The sequence below is a fragment of the Physeter macrocephalus genome, chromosome 19 (assembly GCF_002837175.3).
Source record: "Physeter macrocephalus isolate SW-GA chromosome 19, ASM283717v5, whole genome shotgun sequence".
In the NCBI taxonomy this organism is placed as follows: domain Eukaryota; kingdom Metazoa; phylum Chordata; class Mammalia; order Artiodactyla; family Physeteridae; genus Physeter; species Physeter macrocephalus.
Genome location: NC_041232.1, coordinates 4,923,146 through 4,943,094, shown reverse-complemented (window position 1 = coordinate 4,943,094; position 19,949 = coordinate 4,923,146). Strand labels below are relative to the sequence as shown.

Below are 19,949 nucleotides of genomic sequence, written 5' to 3'. Positions count from 1 at the left end.
AGGCTCCGGACGCGCAGGCTCAGCGGCCATGGCTCACGGGCCCAGCCGCTCCGCGGTACGTGGGATCCTCCCAGACCGGGGCGCGAACCCGGTTCCCCTGCATCGGCAGGCGGACGCGCAACCACTGCGCCACCAGGGAAGCCCTCCCTTGTTCTTTAAAGCTTTTTCCAACCTGGGTCATTACTTGAGTCTTCGGCAGGGAACATTCTTCCAGAATTTCACATCCTCAGTGTCTAATATTGCTGGGCACATAGGATGTGCTGTGTAATGCTTGCTGAAAGATTAGCTGAGAGGATGGGGAGTTCCCTGGTGGCCTAGTGGTTAGGATGCCAGGCTTTCACTGCTGTGGACAGTGTTCAATCCCTGGTCGGGGAACTGAGATCCCACAGGCCTCGAGGTGCAGCCAAAAAAAGGATTAGATGAGAGGAAGCAGAGGCTTTAATTCACATTGAGCTGTAAAGGAGCAATAAGTACCTGGCTCTTCTGAAAATGGGTTTTGTTTTAAGGTGGGAGAAGAGTGTTAAGATACCAGTTACTTACTGGAAAAGGTGGCTGGGGAGTGCTGGAGGAGAGCAAGATGAAAGGAACCCCACAGAGCAGAAAAAGAGGCGATCTGGGGGGTTGCCTACCTTAGACCACCAAGAGGAAGGCCAGTGTCTGCTGTAGCAGGCTGCCAAAGAATGTTTCCTTATACAAGAAGGGGACAGGTCTACCGTAGGTAATTAATTACTCAAACTCATTTCCAATTTGACACCCTACAATTCTTAAAGTTGAAAATCTAAGCCAGGCATTCTGAATCGGTGTGAGAATTTTTCCCCTCTCTTCACTTTATTGCAAGCTCCATAGTAGCAAAGACATTGTCTCTGCATTCAACAGAGATAATTTTGCATTTTAGAAACAAGGAAGTAGAAAACTGCATTAATACGAGATTATGTTTGAGAATTTAAGCTCCCAAGTCAGGAAATCCACTCAGCATTCTCTTGGTAACTCTTGTTTAGATGTACCACACACCCACTTGCAGACAGCCCTGTCGTGCCAGAGCCCACCCTGCTGTGGCTGTGAGTTATGGCGGATTGGGGATCATTACCTTGATCTTCTTGGCCCTGGGGTATTTCACTTCTCCAAGTTAATGTGTGCTCTTAAGTGTTACATTATCTTGTAGCAAAGTAGTCATTTATAATTTATATACTATGTCCTGGCTTAAAATAGAAACTAGAGAATAATCAGCATCCTGAAGCTCCTAGTTTTCCAAAATAACATTTCTTCAGTGAAGTCTGCCTGTAGGAATTAAAACCTACCGTGAATTAAAAAACCCTTTGTCCCAGTGTCAGACTGGGACACAGGTGTGCCAACAAGCATTATTAAGCCTTACAAAAGGGGAAGGAGGGGCTTCCCTGTTGGCGCAGTGGTTGGGAATTCGCCTGCCAACGCAGGGGACGTGGGTTCGTGCCCCGGTCCAGGAGGATCCCACGTGCCGCGGAGCGGCTAGGCCCGTGAGCCATGGCCACTGAGCCTGCGCGTCCGGAGCTTGTGCTCTGCGCTGGGAGAGGCCACAGCAGTGAGAGGCCCACGTACCGAAAAAAAAAAAAAAAAAGGGGGGAAGGAGATCATCTTTTTAAAATAAAACATTTTATTTTATTCTACTCAAAATAATTTCTAAAGAACTCACCTTTGTAGTGTTGCAGGGGCCCCACTGAAGTCACAGAGAGGGGACGGGGGCAGACGGGGGCAGAGCTAGAGCATCTTTTGGAGAAGGACAAAAGCTAATCCATATCTCCACCCTGTGTCTGCTGCAGTTTTGGTGTCCTTCCATCTAGGCTGCTCCTTTGCTGTTTGACTTTGACTATACACACGGGGAAGGATGGGCTTTCCTGTTGAGTTCCTCGTAGGGAACATGCCGTCCATTCACATATATTAAAAATAGAAGGCCTGCTTGAAAAATCCTCTAGAATCAGGTTTTAGCAAACACCAATCAGATTTTAGAGGTCTAACTTATTTTTTTTCCTTCTTGCTTTTATAAGAAGTCTCTGAACCCTGAACTTTCCCCAGTTCCTTTTCACTGTGCATCTTCAGTGTGCCAGGACCTTGGGTGGAAATTTCTAATGAGAGCAGAAGAAGGACAGATGCCCCTGCAGTCAGGTGGTCTTCCTCTTCCGATGTCTGGCGACCTCGTATTTGAATCCACCATCTGTGACCACCATCTCTGTGATGTGTCTTGTGCTCATCCCTGTACCCAGGTGTCCATTTGAATGTCCACCTGATACTTGGGGGCCACTGACTGGGGTCGAGGCGAGCAGCCGCTATGGGTGGCTGCATCATGGGTGGCAACATTTACTAAGCTCCTGGGTATTTTCTTCCCCTATTATGATATTGAACCTGCTTTTCTGGCCACAAGATTGAAGAGCTGAGAAATGGGTTTAGCAGCCATTGCTTCAGATCCTTTTTTTTTTTTTTTGCAGTACATGGGCCTCTCACTGTTGTGGCCTCTTCCGTTGCGGAGCACAGGCTCCGGACGCGCAGGCTCAGCAGCCATGGCTCATGGGCCTAGCCGCTTTGCGGCATGTGGGATCTTCCCAGACCGGGGCACGAACCCGCGTCCCCTGCATCGGCAGGTGGACTCTCAACCACTGCGCCACCAGGGAAGCCCCGCTTCAGGTCCTTTTGAAAATGAGGCTACGGGATTAGCACACTACAGTATATTCCTGTCTGTTTATCCCCTGGGTTTCAATACAAGAATTTGAAGTTGCTGCATGTGGCTGTGGATGGACACCTCTTCTTTGGCCTTGGTTACACATCATGACGGGGAGAGACCCGTGATTGGACTGGCTGGTCTCTAGTGGTTCTTTTTCCCCATGATTTGTGACGTCAGTTACAACTTCTTACCCTATGTTGCGTTTTAAAAAAAATCAAATAAAACTAGTCTTTACATTTTAAAAAGCTAGCCTTTTATTAAAGGGCAGAGTTATGATTAAAAAGAAAATCAACAGCAAAATCTTGAGGAAACGAATGTCTCTAGAAGCTAACTTTGGGTTAACGGGAGAAGCTTGACTCTCCTAAATGTGGACGTTATTTACCAGCTTTCCTAAATTAGCAGCTTTGGGCATATTAAGATCTGTAAGGAACTGTCCAACGGAGGTATTGTGTATGCTTTGCAGTGATTAAGCCATTAAGCCCTAATTATTATTTTCCCACTCATAGTTTTGTGTAGGAAGGTTTACAATTATTTAGGAATTCTGTGCTCCTCAGCCATATTAGCGTCATCCCCACCTTTTAGAACCTGAGGTTGGGGGAGCAGAGAAAAGGTTTTCCTGCGAGCAGATTACCACTTGGGCTCAGCTGTCTTCCCCTGTTGGTTTGTTCCCTTGCAGATGAAGTGGAAAGGGAAGGACCTGTTTGACTTGGTGTGCCGGACCCTGGGGCTTCGGGAAACCTGGTTCTTTGGCCTGCAGTATACAATCAAGGACACCGTGGCCTGGCTCAAGATGGACAAGAAGGTGGGCCCAGACCCTGATGACACCAGTGGGGCTGGCATGGGCTCTGGATTTCCCCTGAGCATGTGTCTAGCTTATTGCTCATCATGGGGCATTATGGGTACACAGCAGAGAGGGGGCGGGTTGTGGAGGAAGTTATACGGGACAGGATGCGGGCCTGGGGAGGCCTCACCAGCTACCCCGGGCCTGTAGAACCACCCAGGACTGACCTGCCGCCATCCCTGGCTTCTTCCTTGTTGTCACCGGGTGTCACCTGATTGCTTCAGGCTTAATGCTGTTCTGTTGACTGAGCAATGAGTCAGGCTTCGTGGATAAAAATTACTATTGTATTATCGTTTTGGGTTTTTTTCCCACAATTTATGTCTTTGAAAGATTTTCTTGGGGCTCCTGTTCTTTAGGGAATTTTTTAGAGTCTTTTTGAGAAACACCATGACCCAACTCAATTTATTCATTAACATGATCTAAGGAATAAAGAGTGCGCTGGTTCCCGCGGTGAAGGAAGAATGTCTATTTTGTTCTCATGATATTCTGGGGCTTCTGAGGCCTGGTGGACAAGTCTGGACTCCCAGCAGTTCTAATGTGGCTTAGAAATGGATATTGCCTCGGGGAACTGCCCTCTGTGTGGGTTCTTATGTGCTCACAAAAACGCTGTCACCTACTTACCTGCCAACCTATCCATGGAGACGCTGAGAGCAGGGCCGTATGTTTTAGTCAGTGACTCCTATAAGACCCCTGAATTTCCAAGTAAGTCAGTGTCTCATTTTTACCCCAAACTACCCCCTGCAATTGCCTACCTCATTCTGTTATCTACTACTTCACTTGATAAACAGTGAATGCCTCTCGTCTTCTACCAGTTTGACTCTAAACTCAGGCGTTCAAATTGTGTTTACATATGTATGCGGTAATCTGAATCTTCACATTGGGGTCCCTGCTGGTTATAAATTTCACATGGTAATTCCCAACGATCATGAATGTCCAAGTGCTGCCATGCCAGCAAGAGCGTCCTAGATCAGGTTTATTTTGAGTCTCTTGGGCACCACGACCAGGAATTTGGGCAGGAGCCTGGAGAGTTATCTACCAAAGACAGCAAAACCTTCAGTATCATTTTGTGACTCTCAGCAAAGTAAATTTGAAATCGTACCTGAGTGTTGGCCAAATGGATATTAGATTGGGGGCCTCAGGAGCCATGGAGCCTGCTGCTCATAGGAAATAAATTATGACACATGTTAATGGAGACTTGTAGCCTGTCACATGGCATGTTTATGTCCTGAGATGAAAATTCATTCTGGAGAGCAGATGGCTCAGGCTTTCCAGTGGGTGAATGAAATTGTTAGAAGATTAAAGGCAGAGTGGTTTACTGGCTGTGCTCAAGTATTTCGTGGGGCATCTCTAGAGGTTCCTTGAAACAAAGGGTTGCCATGATGGACGTGTTTCACTTTTGTTGCTCAGTTAATGTTTAGATGATTTCACAAATATCTAGTTCATCATCTCTAAGCTCCATTCCAGTATGGACCTAAATGTTGGAGGTAGTCAGCAAGACAAAAGAATAAAGGAAGATTGCACTACTTGAGAAAATTAAAAAACCTTCAGCCTACCGTGAAGGATAGTGCCCAAGGCCTTTGAGTTATAAATTTCTAGTTTTTAGCTATCTCTGTGGCCTTGAAAACATTTATGCCTGAATCATCTTAGCTCCACTCACCACTTGGGGATATTGATTAATTTGATTAATTCACCATGTGAAGTGAATATTACCTCCTGTTATAGATGGCTTTGTGAATGCTTCAAACTGTAGAATCACAACCTTTGGGAAATGTGATAAATTTAGAAGGGAGAAAAATGTTTATACACTCCCTGCAGAACGTCCTTTGATGGTGGCCTGGGAGGGAGAGGGGCGAAACTAGCTTGTTTTTCTTTTGCTCTGCAATTCTGCAGGTGCTGGATCATGACGTTTCAAAGGAAGAGCCAGTCACCTTTCACTTCCTGGCCAAATTTTATCCTGAGAATGCCGAGGAGGAGCTGGTTCAGGAGATCACGCAACATTTATTCTTCTTGCAGGTACCCCTTTCCATGCTACCCCCCTGATCTTGAGAGAACCGCCCCCAGAGGTAGCAGCAGAGGCAGCCTGGGCCAACCCCTCGGATTTGACCACAAATGCCTCCACGTTGTGAAAATGTTCTCCCCCTGGAAAGCCAGTCCCTTTGGTTCTGTAATGAAAAACAGTCTTCAGGACAGAACTATACTTGAGTGATGACAATTGGTGTCAGATGAAATTGCAAAAGTATCATGGCGAAAGAACACATACAAGTAGCTCCCTAAGTAGAAACATCTTTGAAGATGGCTCCTCACTAACTTAAAAGTACTCAATAGTTGCCCAGGAAGTCTAAAAAGAGAGTCTTGCAAAGAGTAGTTCTTCCAGAAATTTAAAATCTGCTCTCATGAAGGCAGGACTTCAGAACTCCAGTGACACTTGGTAAATCCCACACATGTGGTACTTCAGACATCATGTTTCATGCCACTCTTTGTCTATATTGTCTTATTCCACTTATTCCCTCATTAGACTGTAAGCCCCTTTAAGGCAAGGTTCATTGAGTGCACGGTGGGCACCCTGTAAGTAATTGTTCCACCGAATTGAAGAAATTAGGAGATCCATAATTATAGGTTCAAAGACAGCTAGTTGACCATCTAGAGGTGCAGCTAGGGCGACTGCTGTGAGGATGAGAACCTTGTCAGTTTTGCTTGTGTTCCTACTGCTCACTCAGAGCACTTCCCGAGTTTCACGGTTAGTTATGGTGCTTGGCGCTGGAACGGCTGGTGTGTCCGCCATCAGTGACGGAAAAGACCCCAGCAGGGCGTTAATTACATGATTGCCCAGACGTACATATATAGCCTGGCCTCCTATAATTAGTTTGAACCTCAGATTATTGCATTAAGTAAATGTTAAGTTAAATGTAATAACCCCCTCCAATAATTTCTCTTGCAAAAAAAGTTTGCCAAAAAAAGTGTGTGTGTTTGTATATCCCCTCTCCAATATTTTCATGTCAAAGGGAAGCCCTTTCAGTTTTTCTGTAGTGCAGCTTAAAACCGAAGGATTAGAAAGTTGCCCTGCTTTGAATGAAACCACAAAATGACCTCCTAGGCCCCAGAATGTCCTAGCCGTATAGAGATGGCTTTCTTGTAAGTGCTTGGAAGCAGTGCCCATTCTCCATTTGACTTTGGCTTAATTTCCCCTCCTACTGAAGTGTTGGAGCACTTTCACAGCTGAGCAAGGCAAAATTTACTACTTTTATGAATCTGGTGACTGCTGATGTCTGTGAAAGAGAGCTGGCTTTCCCGGTGTGTTTATTTCAGCATGCCCTCACTTTAGGAGGCTGTCTTGCCTCTATGTCTGGAACATCACCCACCGTACCAGTCTAAGAAATTAAATGCAATGAGATATGTTAATTCAACATTATGGCTTAAGAATTATATTTCCCGGACCTCAAGTGGACTTAAAGGTTTAATCGATCAAACTTTATTGCTTCCTTTTTCCTTAGAGCAGGCATATTGAAAGTGATGGGTTTTTTTTCCTGCAGTCATAACTCAGTGGCCTCGCTGACTTTGGTCTTGTGTTAAGACTTAAAAGCAGACTCCATTTCCTCTGATTCTGCGTGTGCTCATCTGGGGCCGAGGCTGCAATCACCACCAGAGCTGCTCCTGACATTTCCCGAGTTCACAGCTCTCCTCCGTCACAACCCAGATGTCAGTCTCTTTTTTTAACTACGAAGATTGTTTTTCCTCTTCGGCTTTTGATCACGAACAGAAGAGATTAATGTTTTTTTTCTGCGTAGCCATCTTACCAATAACTTCTTGGGGACCGAGCTCCCAACCTGTCGGCAGCAGTAAAAAGAAAAAATTATGCCCTTTGTCAGAAAATCATTAGCAGGCTGGGTTGACAGGCCTCATTAGAACACGCTGCAGTGTCTTGCTGTTACCAGCCTGCACGGCTCCTGTCCACGCACACGGTATCATGTCTCCCCTGTTGCCCCTTTCAGGTAAAGAAGCAGATTTTAGATGAAAAGATCTACTGCCCTCCCGAGGCTTCTGTGCTCCTGGCTTCTTACGCCGTCCAGGCCAAGGTAGGCTCAAAGAAGAAAAACACATTCTTCCTGGGCATTAATGCATGTCACAGGATCACACCTGTCATCTGTTTCTTTGGATCTTCTAGGCTTCAGAGACTTTCCCCAGAAAGTGGGATGCTGTGGCACTTGTGGACTTGGGGGACCGCTCTCACTGTTCCACTGCTGTATCATCTTGTGAGAGTGTCTGTGTGTGTATAAACGATAAGTGTACAGCTTGATGAATTATCTGTGTAATCTCACTATGCACATGTGGTTAATTACATTCACCCAGCCAACCTCTCTTTTTATTAACTAGGAAGAATGAGTTTATCGTCTCCAGTTTTGGCCAAACATGGCCTCGGGGTCAGAAAGGCCCAGGTCCTCATTTCAAACTCATCTTCTGAGGTCCAGCGGCCCTATGCCTCGGGACCATGTCACACCCTGGGGAGTGTCCTGCTTCATCCACCTGGATGGACGTGCTGGCTCTGCTTATGGTCGGGCACTGCAGGCTCTCGGCCCCACCAAGCCCAGCTGAAGCTGTCTGGTGACCTAAGAGTCTTTCACAGAGAAATCGCTGCAGACTGGGAGTGGTGGGAGAGGGAGACCACTGGTCTTGTGCTTCTGTCCTCTATATTTTTATAAGACGCACTACAGGGTCTGCCCAGGGTGCTTCATGCCCCTCAGATTTCTGACTTCAATCACATGCCACTTTCTCCTGATTCCTCTGCTTGCTACCTTTCACTGCAGTATAAGATGACCTCAGAATTGGGACACCTGGGTTACTTTTGTGATTTTGCATAATCTTTTCAGTTATTATTTTCCTTTTTAGTTAGAGGTATCCATAAAGCCATTTCCCTGAAATGTTAGAGAAATTAATAAGACCCTCAACTTCTTAGCCCAATTTTTGGGGTAGCTTAAGGTAATCTCAAATCAAAGCCAGGAAGTAACTGGCCTATCATTTGGAGGAAAAAAGGGTCTGTACGTGCTCATCACACTAACAGAAGCATCAGGGTCATTTGATGACTCGTCTAATATTTGCTGAGTATTCACTGGCCTGAGGGGAGGTTGTTGACTCTGTCACTGATACAGACATGAAGTGAGTATGTGCCCTCAGTGATTTGCCCAAGGTCATTTGAGCAATCTTGGGTAAAGCTAAGGGTAGAATTCATGGCTTTGGGATTGTATTTTGTGCCTCCCCTATTCCACTGTCCTGACAAATGAGTAATTGAGAAAACAGAAAATGGGCATTGATTCAACTAAAACATATGCTTCCTTTTATGCTTTGATTAAGAATATTAATAACAGGAAAAATGTGTCCTTTCAATCAGTATCACCCTGGCAGTGATGAAGCAGTTGTCACTTTCATTAAATCTGAGCACTTCCTGGCCCGGAACTGAGCTTCTCTCTCGCACACCTTCTCCCCGGCTGAGAGGAGGCCCAGGTTCTCAAAGATACTACCTCTCTCTGAAGGACTTCTCAAAGGCTACAAAGGCTACATTTTCTTTGCATAAATTTTGGGCCACAAATTCAAAGGCCACCTGTAGAAAAAAAATAACTTTTCAGGGAACCGACAGATGTTTGCTTAAACAGATTTCACTGTAGGAAAGCCCTCCTAATTTGGATCCTGCTAATTTAGAGATGAAAGTGATTCACAGATAGCATATGGGGTTCATATGGAGGAGTGTGCTTTAACTGTTTTTCCCGGTGTAAAGTGTCAGGAACCTACAAATAAAGGTAATCTATGGCTTCAAGTCTGCATCTGGGAAACTAAGGATTATTATAACATGCTTCCAGTTTCTAGGACAGCTGTTAATATTAATAGGGTACCTCTGATTACAATATTGATCAGATCTTACATGCCTGTAGTGTTTTACAGTTTTACAAAGTGTTATAACATGAATATTTCTTGTGATACTCAATGGAGTCTTTTCTGTAAACCAAAGAATTTAAGGCTCAGAAAGGACTAATAATTTGTCTAAAGTCACAATACTTGATGTTCTTTATTTTTTATTTTTTTTTAATAAATTTATTTATTTATTTATTTTTGGCTGCGTTGGGTCTTAGTTGCTGCGCACAGGCTTTTCTCTAGTTGCAGTGAGCAGGGGCTACTCTTCTTTGCAGTGCACGGGCTTCTCATTATGGTGGCTTCTCTTGTTGCAGAGCACAGGCTCTAGGTGCGCAGGCTTCAGTAGTTGTGGCTTGTGGGCTCTAGAGCGCAGGCTCAGTAGTTGTGGTGCACAGGCTTAGTTGCTCCGCGGCATGTGGGATTTTCCCAGACCAGGGCTCGAACCCGTGTCCCCTGCATTGGCAGGCGGATTCTCAACCGCTGCGCCACCAGGGAAGCCCGATGTAAATCCTTTTTTAAATGGAGTTTGTAGCCCACTTCTTGATGGACAGGATTTGAAGCAGAATGGAGCTGGAGAATGGAGCAGGGGTGAGAATCCTAGTGTCTGGATTGCATAATTTAGCACTTGTTCTTGCCCTCACTGTGAGAGGGGTCTCTGGGTACCACACACTACCTTTCACTAAATTCCAGGTTCATTTATATGGTCACATCAGTCCAAACTTTTCAGTAAATCATCCTGGTTCCTTCCATTATATTCCATTTCTTTTCTTCCACAACCTTTCTGAGACAGATAGGAAATGTAAAAGTGTGGTGGGGAAAGTGAATTGAGCTCATTAACACATGGGATGTAATTACGCACAAATGTATTCATTACAGTATTTCAGCTGTTCAACTGATATAGACAGTTCATTCCAAAGCATAAAGAAACCAATTACCCTTAAAGCATAAATACAAATATTAATCACATGGTTCAGTTAACAAGAATCATATTTCTTAGTAGGAGTTTAGGTTATTTTTGAATCAGAAATATAGGCTGGTTTTTTTGGCCCAGTCATGTGACACACCAAACCATCTTGCAACATCTTAAGCCACCTGTTGGATTTTATATTGACAATTTGGTGTTTGAAATGTGTTCTTATTAAAAATGACTTTGGGAGAGAATGGTAGGTAATTCCCCAATCTTGCAGGGCTGGCCAGCAGATTCCTAGTGTTCAGAGAGAGAAAAGACTGGTGGGAGAGGAGGCTAGTTGTTTCCTAGTGCTCCTTGATGCTAATTAGGGGCAGAGTGCCAAAAGGCAACTAAGAAGTTGGGTATATGTAAAGTATAGGTAGAGTGGCAAGAATTGAGGCTGGAGAGGTCTGCTGGGTGTCAGATCATAAAGGGTCTTAACTTTATCCTGGGGGGATGCAGAGCCAGTGAAGGGTTTATATTTTAGATAGATCCTTTGGTGGCTGTGTGAAGGACAGATTGGAGTAAGACCAGTTTGGAAACAGGGAGACCTGTTAGAAGGCTGTGGTGGTCATCTGGCTGAGACTATGGGGTTCCCAACTTGGGCAGTGGTCATTTGGATGGGAGGAGACTAACTTTAAAATAATCCAGGGAAAAAAAATACCCAGGAGGTAAAAGTTGATATAAATGGTACTATCCTCTGCATATCCCCCTTTCTGGGGGGCTTATCCTTTTACAAATGGGTATTTTCTCTCACTCAATGTCAATTTTGAGATGTATTGTGTTGTACGTGTCGATGTAGCTCATTGATTCTAACTACTGTATGGTAGCCGTTGATGAATAAGCCTAATTTATTTTTCTATCTTCCTGAGGAGGAGGTAGGTTTAGTTTCTGCTGTTTCCCTATTATAAGCAGCACTTTACTGAGAACTCTTTTATATGCTTCCTTGTGTACATGTGCAAAAGCTTTTTCCCCTTAATGTAGATTTCTAGAAGTAGAATTGCAGATATATCCCTGAATATAAAGAACTCCTAAGTTTCTAAGAAAAAAACAGAAAAATGGGAGTAAAGGGTACGAATAACAGGCAATTTATAGAATATGAGAAGAATCTGTAAATACAAAAAGATTCTCAATCCTATTAGTAATCAAGAAAAAGAGGAATTAAAGCAGCAATAAGGAAACATTTCAAACCCATGAGATTGACAAGGATTAATATAGGATGGATAAAGAACAAGGTCCTACTGTATAGCACAGGGAACTATATTCAATATCCTGTGACAAACCATAATGGAAAAGAATTTGAAAAAGAATATACATATATGTATAACTGAGTCACTTTGCTGTACAGAAGAAATTGACACAACATTGTAAATCAACTATACCTCAATTTAAAAAAAAAAAAGTAAAATAAATAAATAAATTGAATAGAAGCTCTGAGCTCATTTCCATGCAGGAAAAGACTGTGAATTGGCATAAGCTCTGCGGGGTGATGGATATGGTAGGGGCCTGTCAGTGAGGAGACACCCCCTCCCCGAGTCCCCGAAATCCCACTCCTAGGCTGCCACTCGAGAGGAAATCCTGCATAGCACACCCTTTTCACGTAAAACTGTCAGAAGAGAGTTCTTAAAGTACTCAGTTTTTTAAACTATTGAACTGTATTTCATAGAACAGAGGGGCTGTGGTTTATTTAAATATCTTTTTTTGTTGTTTTGTTTTTTTTTAATTGAAGTATGGTTAATTTACAATGTTGTGTTGGTTTCAAGTGTCCAGCAAAGTGATCAGTTATACATATATGTATATATTCTTTTTCAGATTCTTTTCCATTATAGGTTATTACAAGATATTGAGTATAGTTCCCTGTGCTATACAGTAGGTCCTTGTTTATTTAAATATATCTTTATTGGTAGATACTTAGGCTTGTTTTTCTTTCTATTACTTTTCTACTGAAAGGGTGCAGTGAACATCCTTGAGTACACCTGTTTGGACACATACGAACAATATTTGTCTATGATAGATATCAAGAAATGGCATAAATGGGTTGAAGGATAGGAACATTTAAAGTTTAAATAATGCTAAGTGAAAGAAGCAGACAGGAAAGGCCACATATTGTATGATTCCATTTGTATGAAATGTCCAGATGAGGCAAATTCATGGAGACAGAAGGTAGGTTGAGTGGTTGTCAGGGGAGAGGAGGAGGAAATTAGGACTTACTGCTAATGGGTAAGGGATTTCTTTTTGAGGTGATGGAAATATTCTGGAATTAGACAGTGGTGATGGTTGTACAATATTTTGAATCTACTAAAAACCACTGAATTATAAGCTTAAAATTGTGAATTTTATGTATGTAAATTTTATCTCAAAAAAAATTTAAATAGTTATGGCCAAATTGCTCTCCAAAAGTTCCTAATTTAACTTCTACCAATAGTGGTGAGAATATCTGTTTTTCCATATCCTCATCAACAGTGGTTGCTATCAGCCTTTTAAATTTTTGCTAATTTGACAAAAATGTAGATTTTTTAAGTTTTCATTTCCTTGATTACCACTGGGGCATCATTTTCATAGACTTATTGGCCATTTGTATTTCTTTCCTCTGTGAATCAAGTGTTTATGACTTGCCTGTTTTTTCCACTTTATTGTTTGTCTTTTTCTAATTGAGTTATAGGAGCTCTATATATTATGGATATTAATCTTTTATCTTTTTTTACATGTCAGTCCTTTTCATGTTTTGCGTGACTTTTGGAATGAGTTCACCAACTTAATATACACATGTTCTTCTATATTTTATTCTGGTATTTTTATGGATTTTCATTTATAGGTTTAAGTCTTTAATCCATCTGGAATTTAGTGACTGGTGTGCGGTTGGGATCTAACCGTTTATTCTACATATGTATTGATTAGACCTTTATGTTTTGTGAAATCCTATTCAGAGCATTTGGTCTAATTTTTCATACATATAAGCGGAGGAAAGTATTTGTCTCTGTTTAAGAAGTGACTCTGAGAGTCCTTTACAAGGTGAACTCGCTTCTTGAATTTAAATTCAATTGGTTTATATCAGGGGTGGATCCAGGTTTTGTGGGCCCTGAAGCTTATATAATTTAGGGTGTTCTTTTAATGCAAGAACACCAAATTATTAATATAAAATTAGGTACAGGCCCATGCAGATGCAGAGACCTGAAACCCAAGCCTCATTAGCTTCCCAGCAAATTCACTCCTGCTTGTGTTTTTGGGATTCTTCTGTACATAAAATGAGGAGCAACAGCCATTTCCATCCATGGAGTGATCTGACTTTCTTTTATATTCACCAGCCACCACAACTTGAGGATTTTCTTCTTTTGTTTTTTAAAAAGACATTTAAGAGCAGACACATACCTCAAGGTGGCTTTAATGTTATAAGTGGAATTAGTCCAGTGGAGAAGTTCCTTCAGCAGTGTCTTTGCCACCTCCCCAGTGCTCAGATGTAGCATTTGATCAATGGAGTAGCTGGGAGCTCAGTATGACAATGTGGATCATTAATCTTGCAAGCCTTTGGAGCCTGAATTTACAGCTTTCACTTTGCATATCTGCTTGCAAAAGCACTAGAGTTTGGTCAGCACTGTTGAGAGCTTTGCAAGTACAACTCACGGGACTTTCTTTATTATCCTCCCCCTTTAAGAATCTGACAGGCAAAGAGTAACCAGTGTCATAAATAATGCAGCTGATGACAATAATACCTGACTCATTATGAGCTGGGCACCATGCAAAATGCTTACCTGACTGTCTTCATCCTCGTCACCCCCCAGGAGGCAGGCACTGTTCTGACCCCTGCTTTCCAGATGGGGAAGCTGAGATTTAGAGAGAGGGTGCCTCACTCTGGGCCTCAGGGGATGCTCCAGAGTGGCCTGCCCCCTTCAAAATCCTCCAAGACAAATGCTCTGGTTTGACAAATTAGGAAACAGACTTGGAGAGGTGACATGACCTGAGTTTTTAATCTTTTGACATCAGGTTGTATTGAATGCTGTGTGTTAATCATAGTTTTAAAATTTTTATGGGTTGGGACTTCCCTGGTGGTCCAGTGGTTAAGACTCCACGATCCCAGTGCAGGGGGCAAGGGTTTGATCACTGGTTAGGGAACTAAGATCCTGCATGCCTTATGGTGCAGCCAAAAAAATTTAAAAAAAAGAAAAATTTCTGGGTATTTCATTTAATCTCCACAAGAATCCTATAAGATAAATACTGTTATTCCCATTTTACAGATGAGAAAACAGACACAAAATTTCTAAGGTCACAGCTAATAAGTGAAGGAGCTGGAATTGAACTTTAAGCAGCCTGCCTCCCGTACCCCCTCCCCCCTCCCCCTCCCCCCTCCCCCTCCCCCTCTTCCTTGGGCAAGCTGGAGAAAGGCAGTGGAGGAGTGGGCAGAGTGGGTGCCAGAAAGGCAAAAGCAATTTTACCCATAGCCCAGCAAAGGTGACCATGGCCTACTCTGGCTGCACTCTCTCAGGGAGAGCTGTGGGCCCAGGAAGCCCATACCTGCCCCTAAGAGGAAGAGAAAATTTGCGGCCAACAAGGCCAGCAGCCCAGCATGGCTCAAATCCATTATAGCTCTCAGCGCATTTCACCCTCACAAGAGACCTATGAGTAAGTAGATGGCAATTTTATAGAAGCTGAGAGACCAGAATTCACTTGCCCAAGTTCCCATGGCGAGTCAGTATGGAGCAGGAATGCCAATTCAGGGACAGGTGGGTTTCCATCTGTTCTACTTTCACCACTTTTCCCTCAGTCTTGGCAAGTCACTTACCCTCCCCCCTCCCCCCAATTTCAGGCTCCTACTGCACTCTCCCCAGAGAGTACTGTTAAAGCTCATACAGTTCCTGACTTATTACACCCCCTTGGCCTTTCAGAGATCCAGAGAAACCAGTTTCCTTCATTTTTTTTTTTTTAATTTTTTTGGCCACAACAAACACTATGCGGGAGCTTAGTTCCCTAACCAGGAATCAAACCCATGCCCCCTGCATTGAAAGCATGTAGTCTTAACCACTGGCCCACCAGGGAAGTCCCTCCTTCAAGTTTTTTAAGTGAAGAAATGCATAGACAGGGTTAAGTATTTAAGTTTGACCAGTTAATTTTTTAAACTGAAAAAACAATGCAATACAATTCTGTTATTTGCAAGGTAATTATGAGATTCATAAGAGATATTAATCCTCTGGGCTTTTATAGAAGGGTAGCATGGGAAGAAGTCATGATTTACAGTTGATGATGAACATCTCTTCAATCTCATGAGTGTCTGTTGGAAAACTCACCAGAAATCTAACTTAAGGTTCTTTGGGAATGAGGGTGGGCCATGTCCTCACCCGATTTGGTGGGATGTAGAGCCAACAGCCTTGTTCCAGACCTTTCTTTTGTATTTCCAATGTTGGTGGCAAAAAGGATAAATGTTTATAGAAGATAATACTAAAATACTGAGCTTTGTTGTTTTGGGTCAAAAGAAAAGCCACTGAATGCTGATTGACAAGAGACAGGCTTTGATCTTCTATATATTTTATGGTTAGTTTCTTTTAAAAAATTCCTTCATTTCTGATTATTTCCTGGTCAGACTAACTTTCTAGGAAAGAAAGGGGTATTTGTTTTGAAATCAGAAAATAAACTTCAAGTTATTGTCCCTGGTGAGTACATTAAAATGCAGGCCCCAGAGTGATTTGCTCTGCAGCTTCAGGAAAAATCTGTTAACATTTTACTCATTTCCTTGTCTGCACGATAGAAATGACAGTGTTGGCATCAGATTTATCCAAAGCATTTTTCAGAGCCTTGATTGAAAGGTATTAAAAATATTGCCGCATTATCCCCAGCTCCCACCTATCAGTTGGCTCCAATTACCAGCCACTTAGAAGCATTTATAGGTAAGACTCTTATCACCGGTTGCTAATCACAACTTACACAGTTGTGTTTTGTTGTCTCCTTTCAAAAGCTGTTTTGGTAGTGATGGCTTCCTTCAGGAGTTAGAAAACTCGGCCACATTTCTCTGCAAATGTCACATTCTTATTAGCATGTCACCCATCCATCCCTTACGGGATTATGCGACTCTGTTCACAGATATAATCAGTTTTGTATTTTCATCCAAGGATAACAAACTAGCAAGGTTGCAATCTTGACTTGTCATCAGAATTAAATTGCTCCCTGGAGCTGGGAGGGATAGAGGCTGAGTCGACCTGCAGTTGTCTTTAGAATCTCAATCCCACTCTCTCCTTTTCCTCTCCTCCCAGTACGGTGACTACGACCCCTCTGTTCACAAGCGGGGATTTTTGGCCCAAGAGGAATTGCTTCCAAAAAGGGTAAGAAGTCAAATTCCCTGTTTGGGAAGACATAACCAAAGGACCGGAAGGAATATTGGACGTAGGTGGCAAGAACATTTTTATAAATGTTTTGTAATCAATCTCGAGTAATGATCTCTGTTAAGAACATTATAAAGCAAAGGATCTTGGGATTCGTTTGGGGTTGCCAGGACAGGCATGGCCTGCAGATGGTCCTTTCTTTAAAGGTGGGGGAGCATCAGTGATTCCTAGGGAGGGGCATGGAGCAGCCTGAGTTCAGCCTGGGGAAATGAGCTGTTTGCAGCTGTGCGGGGTGGGGTGGATAGACGGGATGAGTCGGGGGTGGGCATTGTAGCTTTTAATCCTTGGTGGTGTTCGTCTAGTTCATTAGCCTCAGAAGCAGGCCTTCCCTCCCTTTTGCTGCTTCTGATTTTATAGCTCCACTCCCCTGTCATGTGTGATAAAGGTCTGCTCCTCACCTTCCCCTGACTTTACCTGCTCCTCTGATGGTTTCTGCAGAGGCAAAGGCAGCAGCATGTACAGCCTGGCCCGCAGCCGGCCTGAAATTAGTGAGCTCTGCTCCTGAGCAAGGTCCTCCCTCTGGGCTCTATGGCCCAGGAAAGAGGGGTGCTGCCAGGTGAGGGGTGCCCCGCGGCCTGAGAAATGGTGCAGCTTTCCAAGTTGTGACTCAGGTTGAATGGTGCTAATTTACACACCCACCTCTGCATGTGACTGGCTCCCTGTATGTGGCTTTTTAAAAATAGCTTTTCTGTTTTGTAAAAATGTTGCATAATTATACAAATACCAAACAATACCAGAACTTTCTTTGTGTGTGGGTTTTTTATTTTGCTCTCTTTTTTGCTAGGTAATAAATCTGTATCAAATGACTCCAGAAATGTGGGAGGAAAGAATCACAGCCTGGTACGCAGAGCACCGAGGCCGAGCCAGGTGAGGCTGCTTCATCACTGATTTATATTACCTATGGGCCTTTTTTTCTTTTTTAAGGAACTACAAAACTGGGATGTGTTTGTTGAACAAAATGCAGTACCGAAGTATATAGAAGAAAAAGGGAGAGCTGGCAGCAGTGCTGGTCTTCAGTATTGTGTGTGTCCTTCTTCTGGTGCGAGGGGGCATGGGTACTTACTGCCTGTGAGGATGTACAGACCTACTGCATTCAGTGCTAATTTACGTTCATTTTAAGAATTCTATTGAGTCCCTCCCATCAGGAAGCTTGCACAAACCTCTTAGATAGCCTCATCCACCAGAGGGCAGACAGCAGAAGCAAGAAGAAATACAGTTCTGCAGCCTGTGGAAGGAAAACCACATTCACAGAAAGATTGACAAAATGAAAAGGCAGAGGACTATGTACCAGATGAAGGAACAACATAAAACCCCAGAAAAACAACTAAATGAAGTGGAGATAGGCAACTTTCCAGAAAAAGAATTCAGAATAATGATAGTGAAGATGATCCAGGACCTTGGAAAAAGAATGGAGGCAAAGAACGAGAAGATGCAAGAAATGTTTAACAAAGATCCAGAAGAATTAAAGAACAAACACCTAGATGAATTAAAGAACAAACAAAGAGATAGCCTCATCCACCAGAGGGCAGACAGCAGAAGCAAGAAGAAATACAGTTCTGCAGCCTGTGGAAGGAAAACCACATTCACAGAAAGATTGACAAAATGAAAAGGCAGAGGACTATGTACCAGATGAAGGAACAACATAAAACCCCAGAAAAACAACTAAATGAAGTGGAGATAGGCAACTTTCCAGAAAAAGAATTCAGAATAATGATAGTCACTGCTGTGGAACAGAATAAAGAAAAAAGAATGAAAAGAAATGAAGACAAGGCTTTCCTGGTGGTGCAGTGGTTAAGAATCCACCTGCCAATGCAGGGGACATGGGTTCGAGCCCTGGTCTGGGAAGATCCCACATGCCGCAGAGCAACTAAGCCCATGCACCACAACTACTGAGCCTGCACTCTAGAGCCCACGAGCCACAACTGCTGAAGGCTGCGCTCTGAAACGAGAAGCCACAGCAATGAGAAGCCCGCGCACCGCAACAAAGAGTAGCCCCCGCTCACTGCAACTAGAGAAAGCCCGTGCGCAGCAGCAAAGACCCAATGCAGCCAAAAGTAAATAAATTAAATAAATAAAAAAAAAAAAAAAAAAAAAAGAAACGAAGACAGCCTAAGAGACCTCTGGGACAACATTAAACGCAACAACATTCGCATTATAGGAGTCCCAGAAGGAGAAGAGAGAGCAAAAGGACCCGAGAAAATATTTGAAGAGATTATAGTCAAAAACTTCCCTAACATGGGAAAGGAAATAGCCACACAAGTCGAGGAAGTGCAGAGTCCCAGGCAGGGTAAACCCAAGGAGAAACATGCCGAGACACATAGTAATCAAATTGACAAAAATTAAAGACAAAGAAAAATTACTGAAAGCAACAAGGAAAAAACAACAAATAACATACAAGCGAACACGCGTAAGGTTAACAGCTGATTTCTCAGCAGAAACTCTACAAGCCAGAAGGAAGTGGCACAATATATTTAAAATGATGAAACGGAAGAACCTACAACCAAGATTAGTCTACCTGGCAAGGATCTTGTTCAGATAGACAGAGTAATCAAAAGCTTTACAGACAAGCAAAAGCTAAGAGAATTCAGCACCACCAAACCAGCTCTACAACAAATGCTAAAGGAACTTCTCTAAGTGGGAAACACAAGAGAAGAAAAGGACCTACGAAAACAAACCCATAACAATTAAGAAAATGGTAATAGGGACATACATATCGATAATTACCTTAAACATGACTGGATTAAATGCTCCAACCAAAAGACAGGCTTGCTGAATGGATACAAAAACAAGACCCATATATATACTGTCTACAAGAGACCCACTTCAGACTTAGGGACACATACAGACTGAAAGTGAGGGGATGGAAAAAGATATTCCATGCAAATGGAAATCAAAAGAAAGCTGGAGTAGCAATACTCATATCAGATAAAATAGACTTTAAAAGAAAGAATGTTACACGAGGCAAGGAAGTACACTACATACTGATCAAGGGATCAATCCAAAGAGAAGATATAACAATCATAAATATATATGCACCCAACGTAGAAGCACCTCAATACATAAGGCAATTGCTAACAGCTGTAAAAGAGGAAATCGACAGTAACACAATAATAGTGGGGGACTTGAACACCTCACTTACACCAATAGACAGATCATCCAAAATGAAAATAAATACGGAAACACAAGCTTTAAATGACA

The 19,949-nt window shown here is 42.9% G+C and overlaps 1 protein-coding gene across 1 annotated transcript in view; it reads left to right on the top strand.

Moving 5' to 3' along the window:
* NF2 (NF2, moesin-ezrin-radixin like (MERLIN) tumor suppressor) overlaps positions 1-19,949 on the top strand; it is an 84,578-nt gene that overhangs the window by 33,319 nt on the left and 31,310 nt on the right. Inside the window, exons 2-6 of the mRNA XM_028480530.2 lie at positions 3,369-3,494; positions 5,424-5,546; positions 7,523-7,606; positions 16,623-16,691; positions 17,536-17,618. Of these exons, the coding sequence (XP_028336331.1) occupies positions 3,369-3,494; positions 5,424-5,546; positions 7,523-7,606; positions 16,623-16,691; positions 17,536-17,618 (485 nt within the window). The remainder of the gene's footprint in view (positions 1-3,368; positions 3,495-5,423; positions 5,547-7,522; positions 7,607-16,622; positions 16,692-17,535; positions 17,619-19,949) is intronic.